The sequence below is a fragment of the Pholcus phalangioides genome, unplaced genomic scaffold, assembly GCF_987345545.1.
Source record: "Pholcus phalangioides strain wild (caught in Gottingen) unplaced genomic scaffold, Ppha-v1.0 ptg000001l_1, whole genome shotgun sequence".
In the NCBI taxonomy this organism is placed as follows: domain Eukaryota; kingdom Metazoa; phylum Arthropoda; class Arachnida; order Araneae; family Pholcidae; genus Pholcus; species Pholcus phalangioides.
In genome coordinates, this window is record NW_028301594.1 from 2,336,823 (window position 1) to 2,358,206 (window position 21,384).

General features: G+C 33.7%; 1 protein-coding gene across 2 annotated transcripts in view; it reads left to right on the forward strand.

Annotated features, from left to right (window-relative positions):
• Positions 1 to 8,702, forward strand: part of LOC149089666 (protein phosphatase 1 regulatory subunit 16A-like) — a 118,147-nt gene extending 109,445 nt beyond the window's left edge. Inside the window, exons 7-12 of one of the 2 annotated variants that reach the window (XM_089235056.1) lie at positions 77 to 201; positions 2,795 to 2,920; positions 3,078 to 3,153; positions 3,266 to 3,383; positions 4,665 to 4,779; positions 7,146 to 8,702. In XM_089235056.1, coding sequence (XP_089091182.1) covers positions 77 to 201; positions 2,795 to 2,920; positions 3,078 to 3,153; positions 3,266 to 3,383; positions 4,665 to 4,779; positions 7,146 to 7,817 — 1,232 coding nt within the window. In that variant the 3' untranslated portion in view covers positions 7,818 to 8,702. The remainder of the gene's footprint in view (positions 1 to 76; positions 202 to 2,794; positions 2,921 to 3,077; positions 3,154 to 3,265; positions 3,384 to 4,664; positions 4,780 to 7,145) is intronic. The other variant, XM_089235140.1, reaches the window with a different exon arrangement.
• The last annotated feature ends 12,682 nt before the right edge of the window (positions 8,703 to 21,384 follow it).

Sequence of the window (21,384 nt, forward strand, 5' to 3'; positions counted from 1 at the left end):
TAACCTTAGTTTATTTTGGAAGTAGCCATGAAAAAACAAAATTCATGATCACATCGAATATTTATCTTCTCATCAGGAGTCACTCAAGAAATGATCGATCAAACCAGAGCTGCTGTGGAAAATAGGATGCTGAAAGATTTGAAAAATCTTGTCGTGCAGGGCCATGAACTAGATCTCCGAGATGAACAGGGTGCCACACCTGTTAGTTCATATTTCATTAATTCATTTTTGTTGTATTCACATTTCCTTGTTATTTCATGAATAGTTTTGAGAGTAATAATCCCTTATGATTCAATATCCAAGATTTGATCTTAATTTACAGATAATATAGCTGGTTCTGGTGGATATCTACTTTCCTGAAGTTCCTGGGATGATAGGCTGTATTAACTTTATCAATGAAACAGCTGACGAACAACATTCTTTGTTTCTGTATAAAGAATTTTCTATCTAACCAGGAAACTGGGTATATCCTTTCATAAATATGAATGAAAATTCTAGTCTCATTAGATTTTCTTTGATTACAGTTTTGATCGTTTTGTCAATTTGAATTATTCTTCTTCCGTTTTGGTGAAAGCAAATAGATGATCTCCTGAATTTCAACATTTATTTTATTTTCCATTTCCAGAAGAATGATTTTGAATAGTTAGAATTCGAGTGATTCATTCATCTCTCATTTATATTCTTTAATCCAACTATGGATTTAGTGATTTCAACAATGTGATGCCTTTAACCTGCTAACTCATTTTCAGGATAATTAGAATGAAACTTCTCATCAAATTTTCTTCTAATACAAATTTGCATCATCCATGATTGTACTTTGGTATTTTTTAAGAAATCAATTTATTACTTCATCCTTGACCTGTAAATTTAGAAAAAAATTTCAACTAGAAAATTATATTCTTTCTAATATTAGATTTTAATTATATTCAAATCTAAAAATCAATGAAAAAAAATCAACTTTGGGGAAATGTTAGCTGCGCAAAATTGAAAATGCCCTTGTACAAACCATCAGTTGTGGCATTTCATTATAAGTTCATACCATGCAAACTAATAACAGGACCACAAAGTTTCAAAAATAAGTTAGAGATAATATTGCTTCACGGTTTTGTTGTGATAACAGTTAGGTCTCCAACACATATTTGATGGACTACCACCAATGAAACTTTGGTTAGAAAAGTCCAGACGAGCTAAACAATTCAAATTTTGATTCATTTCATTTTATCAAGTTTTGATTCATTAGATTACAATTAACCACAATTATTATATGTCTGTAGGTGGGTTTTTTGTTACTCTGTTATACATATTTCTAAAAAAGGGAAAGTTTCTCCACTTTTCATTTTCAAAATTCCAAATACACCTATTGCGAATGTGAGGCAATCTTTCCATTAAAGGGGTGCTACAAAGAGCAGCAGGCCTACAATGGTACATTTATTTCTATCATTAAATTTCACGTTAGGTTCACAACTAATACAAGCACATTTTTAGCAGGTCTTCATTTCCTAGGTTGTTTTCAATCACCGGCTTGTTTCTCTTTATTGAAACACAGCAACAGGGCATGATCTGCTTAGGAGGAGGAGAAGATACACCCATCTTGGGGAATGCCTCGATATCTCCATGAGATGGGAAGCTGGTTGTGTCTGGTCCTTCAATATGATAACAATTGTTTCAATTAATTTTACGTGTGTTATCAACAGATAAGATTGTGATGAAATTATAATTTCATATTTTTCATGGATTGATTTAACATTGGTTACACAGGTATCCCTTGATTTTTATGCTACCTCACTTTATACATTTTCATTAACTCAATTTTGAAAATTAAATTTAAATTATTCAAACCTGGAAAATTTGATGAGAAGTTTCATTCTAATTATCCTGAAAATGAGTCAGCAGGTTAAAGGCATCGCATTGTTGAAATCACTAAATCCATAGTTGGATTAAAGAATATAAATGAGACATGAATGAATCACTCGAATTCTAACCATTCAAAATCATTCTTCTGGAAATGGAAAATAAAATAAATGTTGAAATTCATGAGATCATCTAATTGCTTTCACCAAAACAGAAGAAGAATTCACATTAACAAAACGATCAAAATTGTAATCAAAGAAAATCTAATGAGGCTAGAATTTTCATTCATATCTATGAAAGGGTATACCCAGTTTTCTGGTTAGATAGAAAATTCTCTATACAGAAACAAGGAATGCTGTTCGTCAGCTGTTTCATCGATAAAGTTGATATAGCCTATCATCCCAGGAACTTCAGGAAAGTAGATATCCACCAGAACCAGCTATATTGATCATCCGACATCCGAATGAAGACTTCCTCAGAAACATATACTAGTGTTTATAAAATAGTGTCAATTAAATTCAGCATGAAAGTTTGTGAGATTTATTTATATATGTGACTTATAGGCCTGTCATTTGGGGGGGGGGGGTAAGGGGAGGTGATTGTCTCCACCTAGTTTTAGAAAATAGAAATGGACAAACAAGGTGAAACAAATAAATAAATAATATATATATATATATATATATATATATATATATATATATTTACATTTATTGAGGTTATGTTCTTCCTCTCCCCAGAAAAAGTTTAAATGACAGACCTGCTGACTTGATCAACAAAAATTTATTTCACTGGGTATTAAATTCAATCTTTCTTAACTTTCTGAATTAAACCAATATTTATATCTTACTTGTGTTAAGTTCAACTCATTGTATTCCCCTTTTTATAAGTTAACATGTTATTTGCATTGTTTTTCATATAAAGTTAATTCCTTTCATGTTCGCAGCTTCATATTGCAGCAGCAAATGGGTATTTGTCTGTTATGAAGTTTCTGTTGGAGCATCATGTTCGAGTTGATGCATGTGATGAAGACATGTGGCAACCAATCCATGCTGCAGCATGTTGGGGCCATGTAAGTATGGGAAAAATTGTAATCTAAGAGATTTTTTGGTCTGTTAAGTTGTGGAAATTAGATAGTGACTGTGATTTTGTTTCTCTCATTTATGAGCATGTTTCATGTTAATGAACATGTAATTCACATTTCATGTTGCTAATTATTTTTTATGTAGCCTGATGCCATAGAAATACTTGTTCAAGCTGGCGCAGAATTAAATGCGAAAACAAAAAATGGAGAAATGCCATATGGTATGTTCTTCAGTCTATCTTGCATTGTGAAGCATTGAATGCTAATATTGACAATAAAAATTCATATTTGTATTTTTCTCAATTCATAATAAGTATGTATTTGCTACTTTAGATATCTCAGAAGATCCAGAAGTCAGAGAGAGAATAGTACAGCTGAAGTATGAAATGGAGACAAAGCGAGGGTCGCAGAGTAATCGGTTACGTCGTTCACATAGTCAAAATACTCGCAGGTGAGATTTTTTATCAATCACTACAAAAATTTATATACAGTAAAAGTCTATTATGACAACACAGTTCACAATCAGAGGAACAATTGTCATTATAACAAACTTCTCATTATTGACAAATTTTAGTTTTGTGGACTGTAGAAACATATACTAAATGGGGGGGGGGAAAACAAATTAGATAAATTTACCTTTCTTTTTCCTTTTATTTTGAACTACTTTTGCTGAAATATTCATCTGGCATTAATTGTGCTTATACACACACAATGTTGATTTTATAACAGAAAAACAAAAGACAAAGTTGACAATAAAAGACCAAATTTTTGTCAATTTCACTTTTTTCACATTTGAATAAAATCTGAAGGGTTTTTTTTTCGAATGCTAAACTTTTTCTTTCCATAGAAAAAAAAAGTCTAAAAGAGAAAACTAGACTATCTCACTAATGCAATTTTTGGGTTTAAAAAAACCTAGAAGATCTGGCAGTGAAAAACCATTTATGACTGATGACTAAGACCTGTTTGCCCTGTGTCCAGTTTTGGAAAATTCCATGAAAAGGGGGGGGGATTTTTCCTGGGAAATAACGATGTCAAAACTAGAGGTCATACACCACCTGCTCAACCAACACGCCTCCAGATAAAATAAAAGTTTTTTTCTGCTTCCTATATAGATAACAAGAAGATAAGATACAGCATGTGATCCTCTTATCTGTTTGGAGGTACTGATGTGTCCCTGTTTATGAACGGAAAAGAAAACATGCTTTTCGTTCATTATAGCAAATGTATTCTGATTTTCATTCATAAATAATTCGCTATAAGCGATGTTTTTTGTATCTTTAACATTAGCTGTTGACAATGACAATCACTTAAGAATTACTCGTAACAGTGAGATTATAGTTATAAACCATACCCATAATAATAGACTTTTACTATAATTGAGTAACTGCTCATAAAATCTGCATCACAGCTCAAGAAAATCATATATGATCACTGATAATTTTGATTACCTTTAGTTCAAAAATTAATTTGCGCATTTTTAACATCGTGTTTTTACATAATTTTTACACATGTAAGGCAAAAAGAAAACATAGTTTTGTGAGATATAAAGTCATATGAATGTTTTACTTACTAATATCTAAAGATGATTTTTAAATGTGTATTGTGCAAATCGTTGAAAGGAAATGTTTTTCTTTCTTGCTTTGTTTCTTGTTGCTTTAGTTGTCATAGGAATTTCATTTGATGAGACATGTTATAAATAGCAACATCTTATTTTTTTCAACTAATTTTACAGTCAGTCTATAAGAAGGACAAGTATTCGAGAGAAAGCCCAAATATCCAGAAGGGAAGCAAGAGAAGAAGCCCGTTTAAGGCAGGAGAAAGAGAAGGATGTAAAACTCTATGATAGCGTAAGTAAGAAAGGTTTTTTTACTGGCAAAATCTCTGGAGTTTTGTTTAATGGTAAAAACAGGTGTTGTCTGATCAATTTAGGATGGTCTAGCTTATTCTAGTAGAAAATACTTCTTTTGAGGAAATTTAGTAAACTTAAGGATCAAGAGTTGAATACAAATTTGAATTTCTGTGTACACACAGTTGATCCCACTTGTAACATTTTTCAAAAAACTGTCGTGGAAACCCATTTTAAGGCAGAAAATGTTTAAACGAGAATTGTGGATGAGTATTAGCAAGAGTTAGGGCCATGAAAATAAGTTGTACTAAGCAGGAAACATTCTAACTGGGATCCACTGTGTATATCACTCAAAGCATGCATGCGTTATGTTTCTCCGAACAAAATATTCCAAAGGAACTCGCATCTTTGTTGGTGAAACAGTAGCAAATTATCTTGATGATAGAGCAGATTTATATGGGTTGTCTGTGGGGTAAAAAAATCCTGTGATGTCAAAGTCCTACTAAGATTAAATATCTGCATGGTTTAGAAAGACATCTATAGTTATTGCGAACCCGATTGTAAAAAAGGTTGGTTCACTTTGATGGGTTGGCCATTGTTTAATCCCTGAAAAACAATGAGTATCCTTAGTTTTTCAATTTAAATATGTTTTGGTTGGTTAGTGGAGCCAGTTAATACATTACTCCCATTAGTAATCGGGTTCACAAGTGTTCATCAGTTACCAGTGAAGGCTTTATTCGTAAATGGTTGGTACTTGAGTTATGGAGAGCCACCACATTTAAGTAATCTTACTAATTTGTTGTTGTGTGGTGTGTTCTCCCTTCCCACGCTGGACACAATTCCTCTAATCTTAATCACATGTAAGTATTAGAGCAGACACACCTTCAACACAATACTTACATAATACGAAAATTTTGGTATTTGCCATTTACACTTCAAAATATGAAAGACAGGTGACAGCACCAGTAGGTCTACAACATGAAACAAACATAACTCTAAGAACATAAATGTGTTAGGGCCACACATTACAGGGTGTAAGCAATTTGTTAGAATTCCCCTCGAGCAGGGCCAGATTAAAACGTTTGAAGGCCCTAAGCACTTGAATTGCTTTGGTGCCCCCTGCCCCATCGCTAAAAGTATATATTACTCGATATCGAATCTATAAAGGAAAAAGAAACAACATAAAATAAAATTTTATATTTCAGAAGTAAAACTAATCGAAGGCAGAATTATGATTTCAATATTTTTAAGCACGGACATGGAAAAAAAGGAGAGGAGAGACTTTCAACATGCAAATCATTGATAATATCTCTTCGATCATTTTTGTTTATATTTGGGACATTTTTGAACGTTTTTGGAAGTTTTCTTTCACATTTCTCGAAAAGACAGACCTTACATTTTTAGACTTTTTACAAAATATTTTAAAAACATTTAAAGACATTTTCTCTCATTGAATGCTTATTAGGATATTTCACGAAATGGCTTCAAATGCAACCACTGAATTTTGGCATGGTCGATATTACATTATTTTTGGTGAACCATAATCATCGCAGCAGCGAGTTTTCGGGATTATTTTACTGGTGCAACTTATACGTCAGAGAAGAGCTGAAACTGTCTCTCATGAAAAATAATAATTAATTATAAGATAAAACCCCTGAAACCATGCAATCGATCTGCTAATAATTCAAAGATTTGAGCATTTTTAAGTTCACGTCCTTATTCTGTAGAACTTGCCTTACTCTTAAACTTGTAATTTTTGTATTGATTTAGTATTTATCATATTGGTTGGGAATGATAATGATTTGGTTTATTAATTCGGGAGTCTCACCGAGACACAACCCGAGGATCTCGTGACAAGTAGATCTGTTTACAATTTGCGAGAGTTGGTATGCAAATTGGTTTTAGCTGATAGAGAGGGGCCCCCCTCAGAAAAATCAGTTTGTCAAAGGGTCCCCCATGATGTTAAAATTGCTCAAGCTAACTTTACAGAAATTGCATAAAATCTCATTCCGCAAACTCAGCATCAACGTTATCTCTAGTTTGCAATATTATCAGTTTTTCTGTATTTGTGCCATCTTTTAGATGAATATCTTCAAGTATACAACCAATCGAAAATTTTAGGATTTTCTACTTGATGCTGGAAAAAATTTTACATTAAAAAAAACATTTTGGCAACTTTTTGTGGTGCCTTTTTTTTTCTTGATGCTCTAAGCATGTGCTTATTTTGCTTAATGGTTAATCCGGCCCTGCCCCAGAGGAATGTTTACAAGGTGTGTGTACAGTTTAGTAGTAGTGATATGTAAATATAGTGTTTGTATAATGTGTTCTGCCCACACACATTTATATTACATAAAATTCTTATTTTAGGAAGATGATGGCAAAGTGCAGCTGGAATCAAACCAAAGTAAAACGGAGAATGTGAATGTGAATGAAGTAGACCCCAGTGATATTGATTTGAATTTCGTCAATCTCAAAGGTAAAGACACCTTGCAGAAATTCAAAGCCAAAGGCACTTATGAAGCTCTCGAGCAGGCAGAAGCTAGAAGGAACAATTCCACCAGGAATGAAACAAATGACCTTTCAAAGGTTGATCAGAAAAATGAAACGAAGAGAAATGTGCCATCTGGTTTTCAGGCAAGTCCGGAGGAGTCTTCTAACAAAACAAAGTCTTCCTCAGAATTTTTAAGGACCGGAACTGTGGTGCAAACCACAGAGACATCTGTCATACAACCGAGTCCTGGTCAATCTGTCAATGTCGAAATTCACGTCATGGTGAATACGAGTCCAACTTATTCATCTGGACAAGGGACGTTAGCAGATCTGAAGAAAGTCAGGAGCAATGAGCGTCACCGCAGCAGTACATCTTCATCTTCCTCACAGCAAGAGGCAACTTCTAAAGTGAATTCTCAGAATGGTCATTATGGCAGCAGTTCCTATAACAGTAATCCACCTTCCCCTGCAGTGCCGAGGAAGTTTAGAGGTGATCCCCTGGAAATTGTTGGCAGTAAGAAAAAAAGAGGTTGTTGTGTGGTTATGTGATAGAGACATCTCTAAGCTCCTAATTCTTTTTTTCTTCCCAATATGACATTTTTTTCGTCTGCAGTTGGGGCGTGAAAGAACGAAGCTTGTGTTAGGTTATGATTCCATATACATACCATAGTATTTTTTTCATGGAAAAATTTTCTATACGTGAAAATATTTTGTGCTTTTGGATTGATTGAACTGTTTTTGATTTCGAATGGTATTAATCATTTGACGGAGGAATAATATTCTTGTTATTTGTTAAAAATTAGTTTGTTTATATCAAAAATTGCAATGCATTGTACATTTAGCCTGTTACTAGTCTTTAATTATCGAGTATATATATTTCATGATGTTAAGAGGCAAAAAAAATCAAAAATATGAAGAAAATTACTGATGCTTCGCTTTATTTTTTGACATATTATGTGTGTTGCTGACCAAGACCAAAACATAATTTTTACTACATGAAAATGTTCGCAAATGAAATCTACTTGCAAGTTTGATACAGCCATTACTGCATGTTTGTTGAAAATGAAGTGTGTTATATATAAATAAATGAAGGGTGTCATAAAGTAAATATACATTAATTCAGAATTTTTATCTGGATTTTAAACTGGAAGGAAACTTTTTCTTTCAAAGAAAATGGTTTTCTTGTTTAAGTTTGAAAAATTTAACATGATGAATTTGACAGAATCTTGAAAAATTTGTGCATTTAACTCTACTTTACGGTTTCAAAATTCTACACTGCTTTGCCAAAAAAAGTCTCTTACACTTACTAAAATTTCATTCTATGTCTACTCCCTTCTGAAACAAGACCCACCTTTTGGAACAGTGGCCCCCTTAGCTATGGGTAATTTTTTGAATGTTAAAATTTTGTGGCTCCCACCCCTTTAATCCTGTACCAATAAAATAAAAAAAAAGATCTATGCAAAATTTTAGCTCAATCGGACAAATGCTAGGTGACTTGAAGTTCAAACTTCAACGCCTTGACGTTGGGACATAGTACAGTAATCAATGTTAATTCCCTATATGCAATGATTAATGCCGTTCAAAAGTGGTATACTCTTCCTTATCTCAACCATTTTTTCCTCTTCGTAGAGAAACTTATGAGGACACGTCAAGATTGCTTGGGGATACGTGAAGATCACATTTGTTTTAAACATCCAGGCAACCCCAGCACAACTGTTTAAAAACATTAATCAAATTTCCCAAAAAAAATTGTCCCAATTTGAAATACATAAGAAATAACATGAAAAATTTGAGAAATATTAGATTTAATAAAGCTCACAACTTCTGTGAGGAACACATTTTTATTTAACGCAGTTATTTTTATAGAATCAAAACATAATGTGATCGAATGAAAATATTAAAAAACATTATTTTGTCCTGAAAGGATGTAGTAGCAGCAGTTGGGTATTTTTAGACTTTTAAAGATTATTAAAGTCTCTCTTTTTGGGAAATTGGATTCAGAATGTTTTAAGCAACTGCTGCGATTTCCTAGATGTGTCCTCATAAATTTCTGAATGAAGAAAAATTGGTAGAGACAGGGAAGAGTATACCGCTTTTGAATGGAATTAATTATTCGTATAGGTAATTAACAAGTTACAAATTCTAAGGTGTTTTGAGGGTTGCCTCAGTGTTTTCAGATTAACCTAAAATTTTCCCAGATAATTTTTTTTTTTGGTTTTAACAAGATGCAGGGGCAGAAGCTAAACTTTTAAGAATGTAAAAAATAAGGCACCCAGTGCACTTTTAATACAGTATTAATGTGGTAAGCCCTTGTTTCGAATTTTAGTTAAATCTATTGTTATGTGTTCCTCTACCCAATTGCTAAACAGCTTGAAAGTGTCAATGAAATGGAGGGGGAAAATATTGTATATGGGCCGACCACCTGCCCCCACAATATAGGAAAAAAATTTAAACAAAAAACTCGGCTTATGCAAGAGTATAAAAGGTAGCTGTCCTGTAAGTCCTAAAGCAGCCTTTATGTCTTAAACCATTTTTGGAGAGGAATGGTCCCAGTTCAAAAAATACTCGGAATGTGTTCAGGAATCACTGTTCCAGTTTTGAGAGTGAAAATACAGTGTGTCATAAAATAAAGAACCTACATTTTTATATGGTCCTTTGTTCTACACTTCTCAATTAAAAAGTTGTTGCCCTGTCTGTCCTAAGGCCAATAAAAAAATTCCATGTTTCATTGTGCGACATTCGTTGAGATTTTTCAATTCAAAAATCGAAGGAAAGTTTGGAAATAACAGCATAAAGGAGTCCATTAGTTTATTTCTCTCCCAACTTTTCTCCGATTTTTGAATTCAAATATCTCAACTAATGCGCTATAAAACTTGGAACTTATTATGTAGGCTGGGAGAGACAGAGCAACAACTTTATAATTGGAAGTTTGAGAATATAGGGACCGTATAAAAATTTGATTGTTTTATTTTATGATGCTGTATTTTCACTCGCGAAACTGGTACACTGTAATTTCTGAACACATTTTGGGCATTTTTTTTTAAATTGGAGCCATACCTCTACAACAATAGGTTGAAATAAAGGCCACAAATTAGGACTTGCAGGACATGCTTAATATGTTACATTATTATAATTCTGAATTTGACTTGTCTCAAAATAACTTTGACAATGTAACTTTTTTTGGAAACACTAAGATTCTGAGAATTCCACTTTGTACAAATCATATGATTCTCGTAGAAAAATGAGACGCTTCTTACCTACACACAACAAACATTCACCATATTAAATGGGCTTGATTGAGTCACAGCTTTGTCAATGATTGGTTACTTCTTTTATAAATACATTTTTTATTTTGATAACATTCCATTTTTTGTATCAATAATTTTATCACAAGTGTATATATACTATATTTACCAGGGCTGGACAAATCCCAGGTTGCCATGGCAACTGAAAAATTGATAGACGTCTAAAATTTTCTTTGTAAAATAACAAAATGTTTAGAATTCATAGCAGCATGTCTGCCAACATGAAAGAGGGTCACCATGCCATTAAAAAAGTCAAAAGAAGCATTGTTTTGGAACTTTTTTGGCGCTCAAAATTTCTTTCTCGCTCTTAGAATTTTTTTTGCGATTTATCTTCTGCATATGTTACAAAAGAGTGGAGGTCTAACATTGTCATACAGGTACAGTTCTTTGGGCATTTTTTATGTTTTCCAAGCAAGGAATCTGGCTGTGCAGAGTTTGGGTGGTCTTGATGGGACACCCTGTATATATGCATCAGGGCTGGACAAATCCCCAGATGCCAGGTCGTCATGGCGATTAAAAAATTGGCATTGATGCTTAAAATTCTCTTTGTATAGTTACTAAATTGCAGGCTGAGAGCAGCACAACATTTTTGGAATTTTTAGCAGCATATCTGCCAACATGGAAGAAGGTCACTATGCCCTGAGAAAGTCAAAAGAAGCATTACTTTTGACCTTTTCTTTCAGGCGAAATTTTTTTTTTTTGGTGCCTAGATTTTTTTGCGATTTGTCCAGCTTCGGTACATACACTGAGGGACAACACTGAGGACTGACTTAATTTTGTTGACTCATTGCATTGATCACCCTAATAAAATTACCCTTGAGTGCTGACGTTTTTTTTAATGTTTACATAATGGGTACTGTGACTTTTATGTTTTGACATGCAGTGTATTTTGTTAACTTTAATCAGTAACTTTTTTTTATAATCAGAATATCTCGATTGAGAAAATAATGTCAGATGCAAACTGTATCAGCGGCTCGTTGTCACATACAAGATGATCTTTTATCAAAGAAAAATTTATTCTATAAATCATATCAAATCTATGTGCAACGTTTATTAACAGTTTCGAAATTGAAAGATTTAATAAATGTATTGAAAAAAAAAATCAAGGAGCAATTTCAAATCTAATGATCAAGAGCCTAATTCTTGTATATAATTGCGTATATTTATCCCTGTTTCTTTGTATATACACAAATATAATCAAAATCTCCCATTTCATTATTTCTTCAATCACTAATGCTGTGATTGAATCTTTATTTGTTTTGTTCTTGGGTGCACAAACTCCAGCCCTCAAAGCAATTACAAAAATATGCACCAAAATATGATATAAGAAGATATATATGAAGTTGAATGCCACACAGAGCTGCCTGTAGGGACGTGCGACAGGTGAAGTCACACCAGGGGGGTTGGTGCCCACACTTACAGTAGAAGTGAAAAAATACATCTAATATACATATTTTTTTCATATCAAACAACTTGTATGAGCTTCTACCGATACGATTCTAGAATTTCCATCAATTGTAGAATTATTTCTTTTCATTAATTGTGAGATTTTTTCATTAATTCTGGATTTTCATCGATTCTAGGATTTTTTTTTTTCTTCCTTTTTATTCTGGCTTTTCATCTATTCTGACTTTTATTCTTTCATTAATATTTATATACATTTTCTGAATTTTCATCAGTGCTGAAACTGTTTCGATTATTTCTCATTTTTCAACTCGTCAATTTTCATTAGTCATCACACCCTTATTTTCATTAGTTTGAAACTATTTCTTTCATCAAATTAAAATTTCCTTCTGTCCTAAATTTTCATTAATTTTTGTGTTAATTTACATTTAATTGTGTGCACATTTGTGGGGGACGGATACTTTTCAGCATTCTTGTATATTCTGTGCTAACGTAGGAATCTTTGGGTGTTGATTATTCCCCTCTTCTACCAAAATATGTATATAAAATCTGGGCTAAGGAGCACTGAAATTATTTTTGCACCGGGGTCCCCCATATCTGATAACGACGGCCCTGATGCAATATGTTTTCGAAATAGAATCGGGAATACTATGAATATATTGATTTCTGTACCAATCAAAACATACATTGAAATTGAGTTCATCAATGTTTTTCATTCCATATTTAGCTTTTCAATAAGTTCTTTAGCTCTTCCAGTGGCGTCCAATCCCAGAGCACCCGTACTGTTCTATAACATACTGCCAAGTACCCACCCCACCTAGAGCTGACTCAAAAATCAAAATCACCTATATAACTCGAGCCAAGTGCCTATGGGTCTTAGAAAGCATTCTACTCCTCAGCGGCCTGTATAAGTATTTTCGGGTAAAAATGTCCCGCTAGCAGGATAAGTTTGTGCACCCACTGTTTTGTAGCATATATTTCTTTTTCATTTCGGTACACTTCATAGCAATTTATACTCGTGCAATTTAAAAAAAATATTAGTAGCATTGGAATATATATATATATATTGTTTCTATAACTTTCTAAGAGTGATGATATATCAGTATGTGTATGTCTTTTTGAAGTTTAGTTTGGATCATATTGCTAGATATATTTGTAAGAAATTTATTGTTGATGTATGTACATAAAAATATATATATTGGAGATTTCAAAATTGATCTTCGACAGAAGATCTTTTCCCCCTCTTTGTATATTATTGAAACAGATATCGCATCTGGTCAGTGTATTTTCTTATACAATTTTATTGTTGTACATTTTACGAGATTACGCATATGTGTGTGTTTCTTCCTCTCCTGCTGTTTTGATATACATAACTATTTCCCTTGTAAGGTATTTGTGAATAAATTATAATTTCAGTTATATATAAAAAATGAATTTTTCTTTTACAGATGATGTATGAAAGTTATGAACTTTAAGGATTTCAATGTTAATTCAATGTTAAGTTATTACAGCCCTGGCATGATTTCTGCATCTGGAAGTGTATTGGTGCTGTTCAAGTATTACTTCAGTCAATTTTTAGCCATTTTTTACCCCCCCCCCCCCCCGTCAGCAAAATTTTGGCTTTGCCCCACCTCCTGACGCATATTGGAATCAGAGACGTACGCGAGGGTGGCATAGGAGTGTTCCCCCCACCCCCCCTCCAGAAGATCAAAAACTTTTTTTTTATGCAAAAAATAACTTTGGCATTTGGCTTGGTGACCAAGGTATAATTTGGACTTCATACATTGTGCATAAAACTTGTATAGAATATCTATGACAGTGGACTAATGGGAAGAGAAGGAGTCTAAAACTTAGTGTTCCAATGGTTTGAGAGAGTCCATAAACCACTTCGATGACTGTTATTTTTGTAGTATAAATATTGCTGGATCAATAATGTAGTGCAAATTATACTGAACCAAAATAACTGTAGCAAGTGGACATAACTTGATTCAACCTCTGCAAAACCCAATGCACACTCAACCAAAATGAAATAGGAATACGATACTATAGCTTTGGAAATGGAGAAGATTAGGTGCAAGTATTTTCACGAACATCAATGGGTAAGAAAAGATTGGCCTACAAGAGAGGGAGAGAGAACATGGCTGTTGCTGAAAGAAATGTCATTTGTGAATCCTTAGTCTGAGAAGAAGGTATCATCTTGCCTCCGCTGCATATAAAGTTAGGGTTCATGAAAGCTCTTTATCAGGACAGCCCTTGCTTTGCATACATAAGACAAAAAATGCATCAAATAAGTACAGAAAAACTTAAAGCTGGAATTTTATAGATAGTCCTCAAATCAGACCGCTCATAAACGATCCTCATTTTGTGGATTCTGAGAAAAAATCGAGTATTTCATTCATCCTTGTTGTGAAGAACTTTCTGGGTAACCACAAGGCTGCAAATTATGTTAAAGTACTTAATAGCATACGAGCACAAAGTTTCATTCAATTGCACAGTCATTTCCCTGAAAATCGTGGCGATATTTTTTTTAATTAAAATTTCAGAAGGAAAATACCTTTATATATATGTTCAATATATATATGTAATCCTTTATATATATGTAATCAATTTGTGTTAATTTCAATGCTATTTGAAGGCTAAGAACTCAAATTTGTTTTTCAAGAAATTCATTGCGACACACCCTCTGAGCCATACATGCTAAATCCAGGCCCGCCAAACCTGATTTTGTAAAAATGAACTAAGTGACACATTTACAGACCATTTAAGTGACCTACAACACAGTCCCAAAACACTTAAGTGGTCTGTGGCACAGTTTTAGAGCACTTGAGTGGCCTCTAGTGCAGATTTAAATCACTCAAGTGACCTGCGGCACATTCCCAGACTACTTAACGATCCAAGGACATAATATTTTGTCCAAATTCCAATGGAATGAATTCATAAAAGTTCTTTTTACCTCTGTGATATATCCTTCTACTATATACATGTAAGAGCGAAAGACAACAGGTGAGGATGAAAAGAGAAATCTACTTCATACCTACTTTATTATCTGTAAGTATCACAGATAAAAGGGGGGGGGGAGAGATAAGAGTAATAGATAAGTAAATATCTCTCTCTTATGTATTATACTGTTTGCCTTTCTTTCTTTTTTTTCTTTCTTTCGTTCCTTTTTCTAACATGCAGTTAGGTTAGAACAATTTTACCATATTTATCAAAGATTCATCAAACAGACATCATCCAAATTTCTTGCCACTCGCTTGTAAGCAAAGCAGTTAAGTGATCAGCGGAATAATGAAGGATCATGTGAGAGATGCGCACAACAGTATCATCACTTGGATCCACGAAACATTTAGAGATCACTGAAGTTGCTCTGTAGAGGACTTATCAATAGGGAGAATATTAGTTCAGGTGCCCACAAACTAGCGAAAGGTTTTCGTCGTTTTTAGCACACTGAATAAGATGCCATTAAGAACATTTCATATTTTTATAAAAGGTGGTTGATGACCTAAGTATCATTCTAAGCCCCCCCCCCCCTCACCCACCATCGATGCTAATGCAATACTTCAATGACCTGTTAGGGCCCCAAATTTAAATAACTTATATTCCCCCAGAAAGGTTGAAAAAAGCAAATGGGCCCATTCGGTCCACTTTGAGACATCCTTCGATTATCACAGCTTTACAAAAAAAATTTTTGTTTGGTTTCTGGAATTTTTTTTTTACTGATTTTGATTATATTTGTTGCGCTGGTTTTCAAATATGAAAACAGTTTTTCTCTATCAGCTCTACTTTTTTTAGATTCATCGTATTCAACATTAAGCACTATTTGACCATACAACTTCATTGAGTAGCGATTGGGTTTTTTACGTGGATTGGTTCATGCTTTTTTATTCCTGTACTGCTATCAGCTGATAACATGAAGCGATATTTGTTGAAATATAACCTAGTGTTTACATCTAACGCAACTTATAATGTTCTTTGGATTTCTGCTCTGTTTGAAAGAAAACATTCTATCACCATAGGCGATTTACTACCGAATGAGTTGTGCTGGAAGTGGTTCTTTGTTCTAAAGGTTGGTGAAAACAAATAATTGTATCCAGCCGAAGAAGTTGTGTTAATCGAAGAAGTTGTGTTAATCGTCCTGATTTATTTTGATTTATATGTGGTGAGTGCATCCTAAAAATAGAACAGTAAAGCCATTCCTGATTTTGCTAAAAGAGCCTACTTTGGCATTTGGCTTGGTGACCAAGGTATAATTTGGACTTCATACATTGTGCATAAAACTTGTGTAGAATATCTATGACAGTGGACTAATGGGAAGAGAAGGAGTCTAAAACTTAGTGTTCCAATGGTTTGAGAGAGTCCATAAACCACTTCGATGACTGTTATTTTTGTAGTATAAATATTGCTGGATCAATAATGTAGTGCAAATTATACTGAACCAAAATAACTGTAGCAAGTGGACATAACTTGATTCAACCTCTACAAAACCCAATGCACACTCCACCAAAATGAAATAGGAATACGATACTATAGCTTTGGAAATGGAGAAGATTAGGTTTCACGAACATCAAATGGGTAAGAAAAGATTGGCCTACAAGAGAGAGAGAGAGAACATGGTTGTTGCTGAAAGAAATGTCATTTGTGAATCCTTAGTCTGAGAAGAAGGTATCATCTTGCCTCCGCTGCATATAAAGTTAGGGTTCATGAAAGCTCTTTATCAGGACAGCCCTTGCTTTGCATACATAAGACAAAAAATGCCTCAAATAAGTACAGAAAAACTTAAAGCTGGAATTTTATAGATAGTCCTCAAATCAGACCGCTCATAAACGATCCTCATTTTATGGATTCTGAGGAAAAATCAAGTATTTCATTCATCCTTGTTGTGAAGAACTTTCTGGGTAACCACAAGGCTGAAAATTATGTTAAAGTACTTAATAGCATACGAGCACAAAGTTTCATTCAATTGCACAGTCATTTCCCTGAAAATCTTGGCGATACTAGTCAAGAATGAGGCGAACAATTTCACCAGAACAAAAGACAATGGAGGACCGATACCAGGCCAGACGGGATGCTCATATGATGGTAGATTACTATTGTAATGTTATCTGCTGGGGGACTGAGTTCACTCAATAATTTCAAACAAAGATTTACAGGAGTGTTGCCATGTTTTTTTTTCTTTCAATTAATTAAAATGTTTTACAAAATTTATTAATGGGAAGGTTTTTTTTATCGCCTATACTGTAAGCCTAATTTGATGTGTGAATGTAAATAACAAAAACTGTCATACCTCACAAACAAGAGCTGATGGGCAAAAACTGATGTCATATTTTTATTTTAAACACATGAAATTCAGCTAAAATCAATTCAAAAAAAACCCAGTACCAAATTATGTGTTGCCCCGTGTTATTTTTAATACAAATACAATACCACAACAGGCAAAATGCCCAGTGAGGCGGCTGATTTGCCATTTGCGCATGACCCAACATTTGAAAAGAGCAGCCCTGCTTCTGAATTCACCAAAGTAGATTATAGAGCTGCATAAGTGTCTTCGAATAAGTCCTCAGTCTCGAATTTTTCATTTCGAAATAAAATTCAATTAATGCTGAAAATTTTTTTGATAGGCCTATATAATATACATATATGTTGATATTTCTTACCTTTTTTAAAAAATATATATATTTGAAGCAGCAAAAAACAAAAAAACAGATCCTCGACCTATGTTCGTCCAATTTTAATACAGAAGAATTTCGATAATCTGGCCATGCGTTAATCTGGCATTTTTTAATTTTTTTTCAAGCATATAGAAGAGAAAAACAAGCTATTACATGTCTGTGCACTGAAGTTTATATTATTTAAATGGTCATTTTTATTGGACAGGGTAAAAAGTTACAGAGGTGTAAATCAGTAATCCTCATTTTGAGAAAAGAAGGTTTTACTAGAACTAAGGGCCGTTTTAAAAGCAGCACGAGTCCCCGGGCCAAGTAATTTTTCTGACGCCTTACTTGACAAATTCTCAAAAAATTTAGTCATTTTGCTGAGGCTCCTCTTGCCGTGCCCGGGTGGGCCCATGCATTAAGACTGCACCGCTAGAACTGTTGTAATGGGTTCCAATTTTAATATTTTGTGATTTCACAATTTAGAGGCGAATTATTGAAGTTGTGATTTAGTTCTCTTTTTTTAACATGATTCTCACGTACTCCAAAGAGATCCGTAAGATCTTTCCAGGAAATTTGTTAGTGTACATCAAAGAACGGGATTCGAACCCAGACTTGCATAATCAGAGGCTAGCTCCTTAACCAGTGGACTGCCAGACAGCAATTTTTCTTTCAAAAGTTAAGCACTTCTAAATTGCATTTCTGGACTCGATCAGTATTGCTGAAAATGTGACTTACACCATGGGGTTTCTATTGGGGTTCCATATGATCAAATGCCATGGTACCCCAAGAGCTTACAAAGAAGGCGACTCTTGTTACTAACACTCGCAAAGCTGTTCTTTACTTCAAATTTTAACAAGATGCCTTTAAAGAAAATCAGATCACCCTTGAATGACTCAACTCAGAAACTAGTATATGACAATAAATATGTAAATTAAGAGGTGGTGCCTAAGCCCTCTTTTATTTTGCCCTATGGCTGAATAAATATATATGCGTATTTTGGTGGTATAAAAAAAACTTACACCTGTATACAATGGATCCTTTTATTTCCAGATAGGGGGCACATTCTCTTTCATTTCACCTGCACGGACCTGTTGGTTCTCTGCTCACAGAATATGTGCATAATCACAAAATAACATGCTACCTTATATAATAATAGGATGTTTTTTCTGCACACCAAAAAATCTCTGTACCCGGAAGCATTCTTTTTCTCAGACCTTAAACGTCCATGTTTTGATTCATCATGAAAAAATGGTGTCTTCCTTTGTTACTTTTGTCCGTAACCAGCAAATGTGTAAAAATAAAATTTTATCAGTAAAAATGTGCCTTATAGAAAATACTGATATTGAAAATAATTGTAAACAGTACAGTATTATATTACCCAACTTCTCGAGGTGTGAATTCGAGCCGATTTTCCCATTAAAAAGTCTCGTCACAGAGAGCAGCAGGCCTACAATAATACAATTATTCAATCATTACACTTCAATCATAGTTAGAAAATTTATGGCAGATGGAAGCACTACACACATCACACAGAAACAAACCTCACGTCAGATCCACTACACATACACACACATTCCAACATGCACCAATTCGTTAGAAGTTCTGCAGTGGAATATTATGGACGAGGTGCATATGTGTGGTTCAGTAGTAGTATTATATTACATGAGAAACATCATCAATATGAACTAGAACCTCTTCTGCCACCTATCAAATAAAACTGTTACAATTGATATTGATGGGTGGTTTCGGATAAATGTGCTGCATAGAAAAAATCGATGCAGTATGATATTAATAAATATTTTATAAACAATAAAATATTAATTAAGTTGTCAAGTTTGTTCCAAAATCTCAGCTGTTGTTTTTTGTGTGAGGTATATTAACATTCGTGCAATGTGTAAAAACATGCATAGTTATGGTAATTATAGTCGAAAGTGTGGGTTTCATTCCAGTTATTATTTTTTGTGGATAACATAAGGTGAATTTTATTAATGCTTATATATTTCACACAAACAGCAACTGTTAAAATTTTGAAGCAAATTTTTTAATTTAATTAATATTATTGCTTATAAAATATTTATTAATGTCATACTATGGTGAATTTTTATATGGAGTACTTTAATCAGAAACCAATCATCTCAATTTCAATCGAAGAATTAGAACTGTTTTATTTGATAGGTGGCAGAAAGAGTTCCAGTTCATTGATGTTTCTCATATGTAGTACTGAACTGTGTATACTTATTTTCAATATTTTCTACGAGGCACATTCTTACTGAAAATATTTTATTTTTTACACATTTGTTGGTTATGGACAAAAATGTAACAAAGAAAGGCACCATTTTTTGACCAAGTTCACAAAGAATGGAAGTTTGGGCCTGAGAATGCTTACGTGAGATTTTTTTAGCTGTCAGAAAATTTTCTATTATTGTATAAGGTAGCCTATTATTTTGTGAATGTGCATAGAGAAACAACAGGTCTGTGCAGGTGAAATAAAAGAGAATGCACTCACTATCTGGGAAAAAAAAAAAGTTAGAGGGCACATTTTCATGTAGGAATAAACTTTCTCCTTTTGCCACGAGCATCTTGGTGCTTACCATGGGGCCCCACAACCTGTACCCAGGCTCTCTAGACTGATATCTTTGGTAGGCCTCCTCTATAGCGAATTTATAGTACAAAAAATAATAAGATTTGTCCTGGGCCACATGCTAGAGCTCTCCCAGCCCTACCCTTGTGGAGGGTCATGGTGCTCACGTAAACCATTGAGAGCACATGCTTGACTCCGTATTCAGGAGATGTTTTACGACGACTCACAGATGAACACACTATGATTCAAATTATGATTATTTCAGTTAAAGCCATGTGTCAGAGTTCTGGTACGGATGCTTTTCTTCTGGTGGTGGTTTCGATGCTCTTGATTCGTTTAATCTATACACATAAAATAACATGTTCTGACTGATTCATCATTGCTGAACCTATACATATGAAATTTGGCCTGTAGTTTTATTTTATAACATAGAGTCACAAAGAAGGGATTTTTCAAAATTTAACACCTAAAGGGGGTCATTAGGGGAATTTTCAGATTACAAAATCCTTATGGGCAAAGCCGCAGTTAACAGCTAGTTATAACTTACAACTGCAGTATATCCAGTTGAGGATTATATGAATCCCAAAATGCAGATAAACCAGTCAAGCAACAAGTTCTGCTTCTTGCGACAGAGACTGGGTATCTTATGGTTCCTCCAATCAAGTAACAAGCCCAATGATTTTGAGTTACGGCAGTCATTAAGGTACCATAAAAACATCACAATCATTTGTATGAAAAGAAATCTTTATTTCTGTGAGACAAAATTAACTGCATGAAATGTGCTCTGGAGATATGGATATCAAGACATGCTGAAAAAAAAACATACAAAAATGTAAACCATCGCAAGAAAATGTTTGCAACCTTCTGAGAAACCAAATATGCAATATTTAAAAATATATTGTTATCGTTTCTATAATATGAAGATTGAATTCTTGGTTGTTTTGATGTACACAGAATACAAAGTCAAAATAATAATGATTCTATAAAGTAGCTACGAGTACATAAAAAAAATACACAAGTAAAAACTGTGCTTCGATTCTATAACCACCAGCTAAATACGATATACACACAAAACATACAATACAACCTAATAATAATTTAAGTCATTTCGGCACACCTTAAAAATGTAAAAATGTGCAATATTTTTTCATCTGTAATAGAGTCGTTTCAAA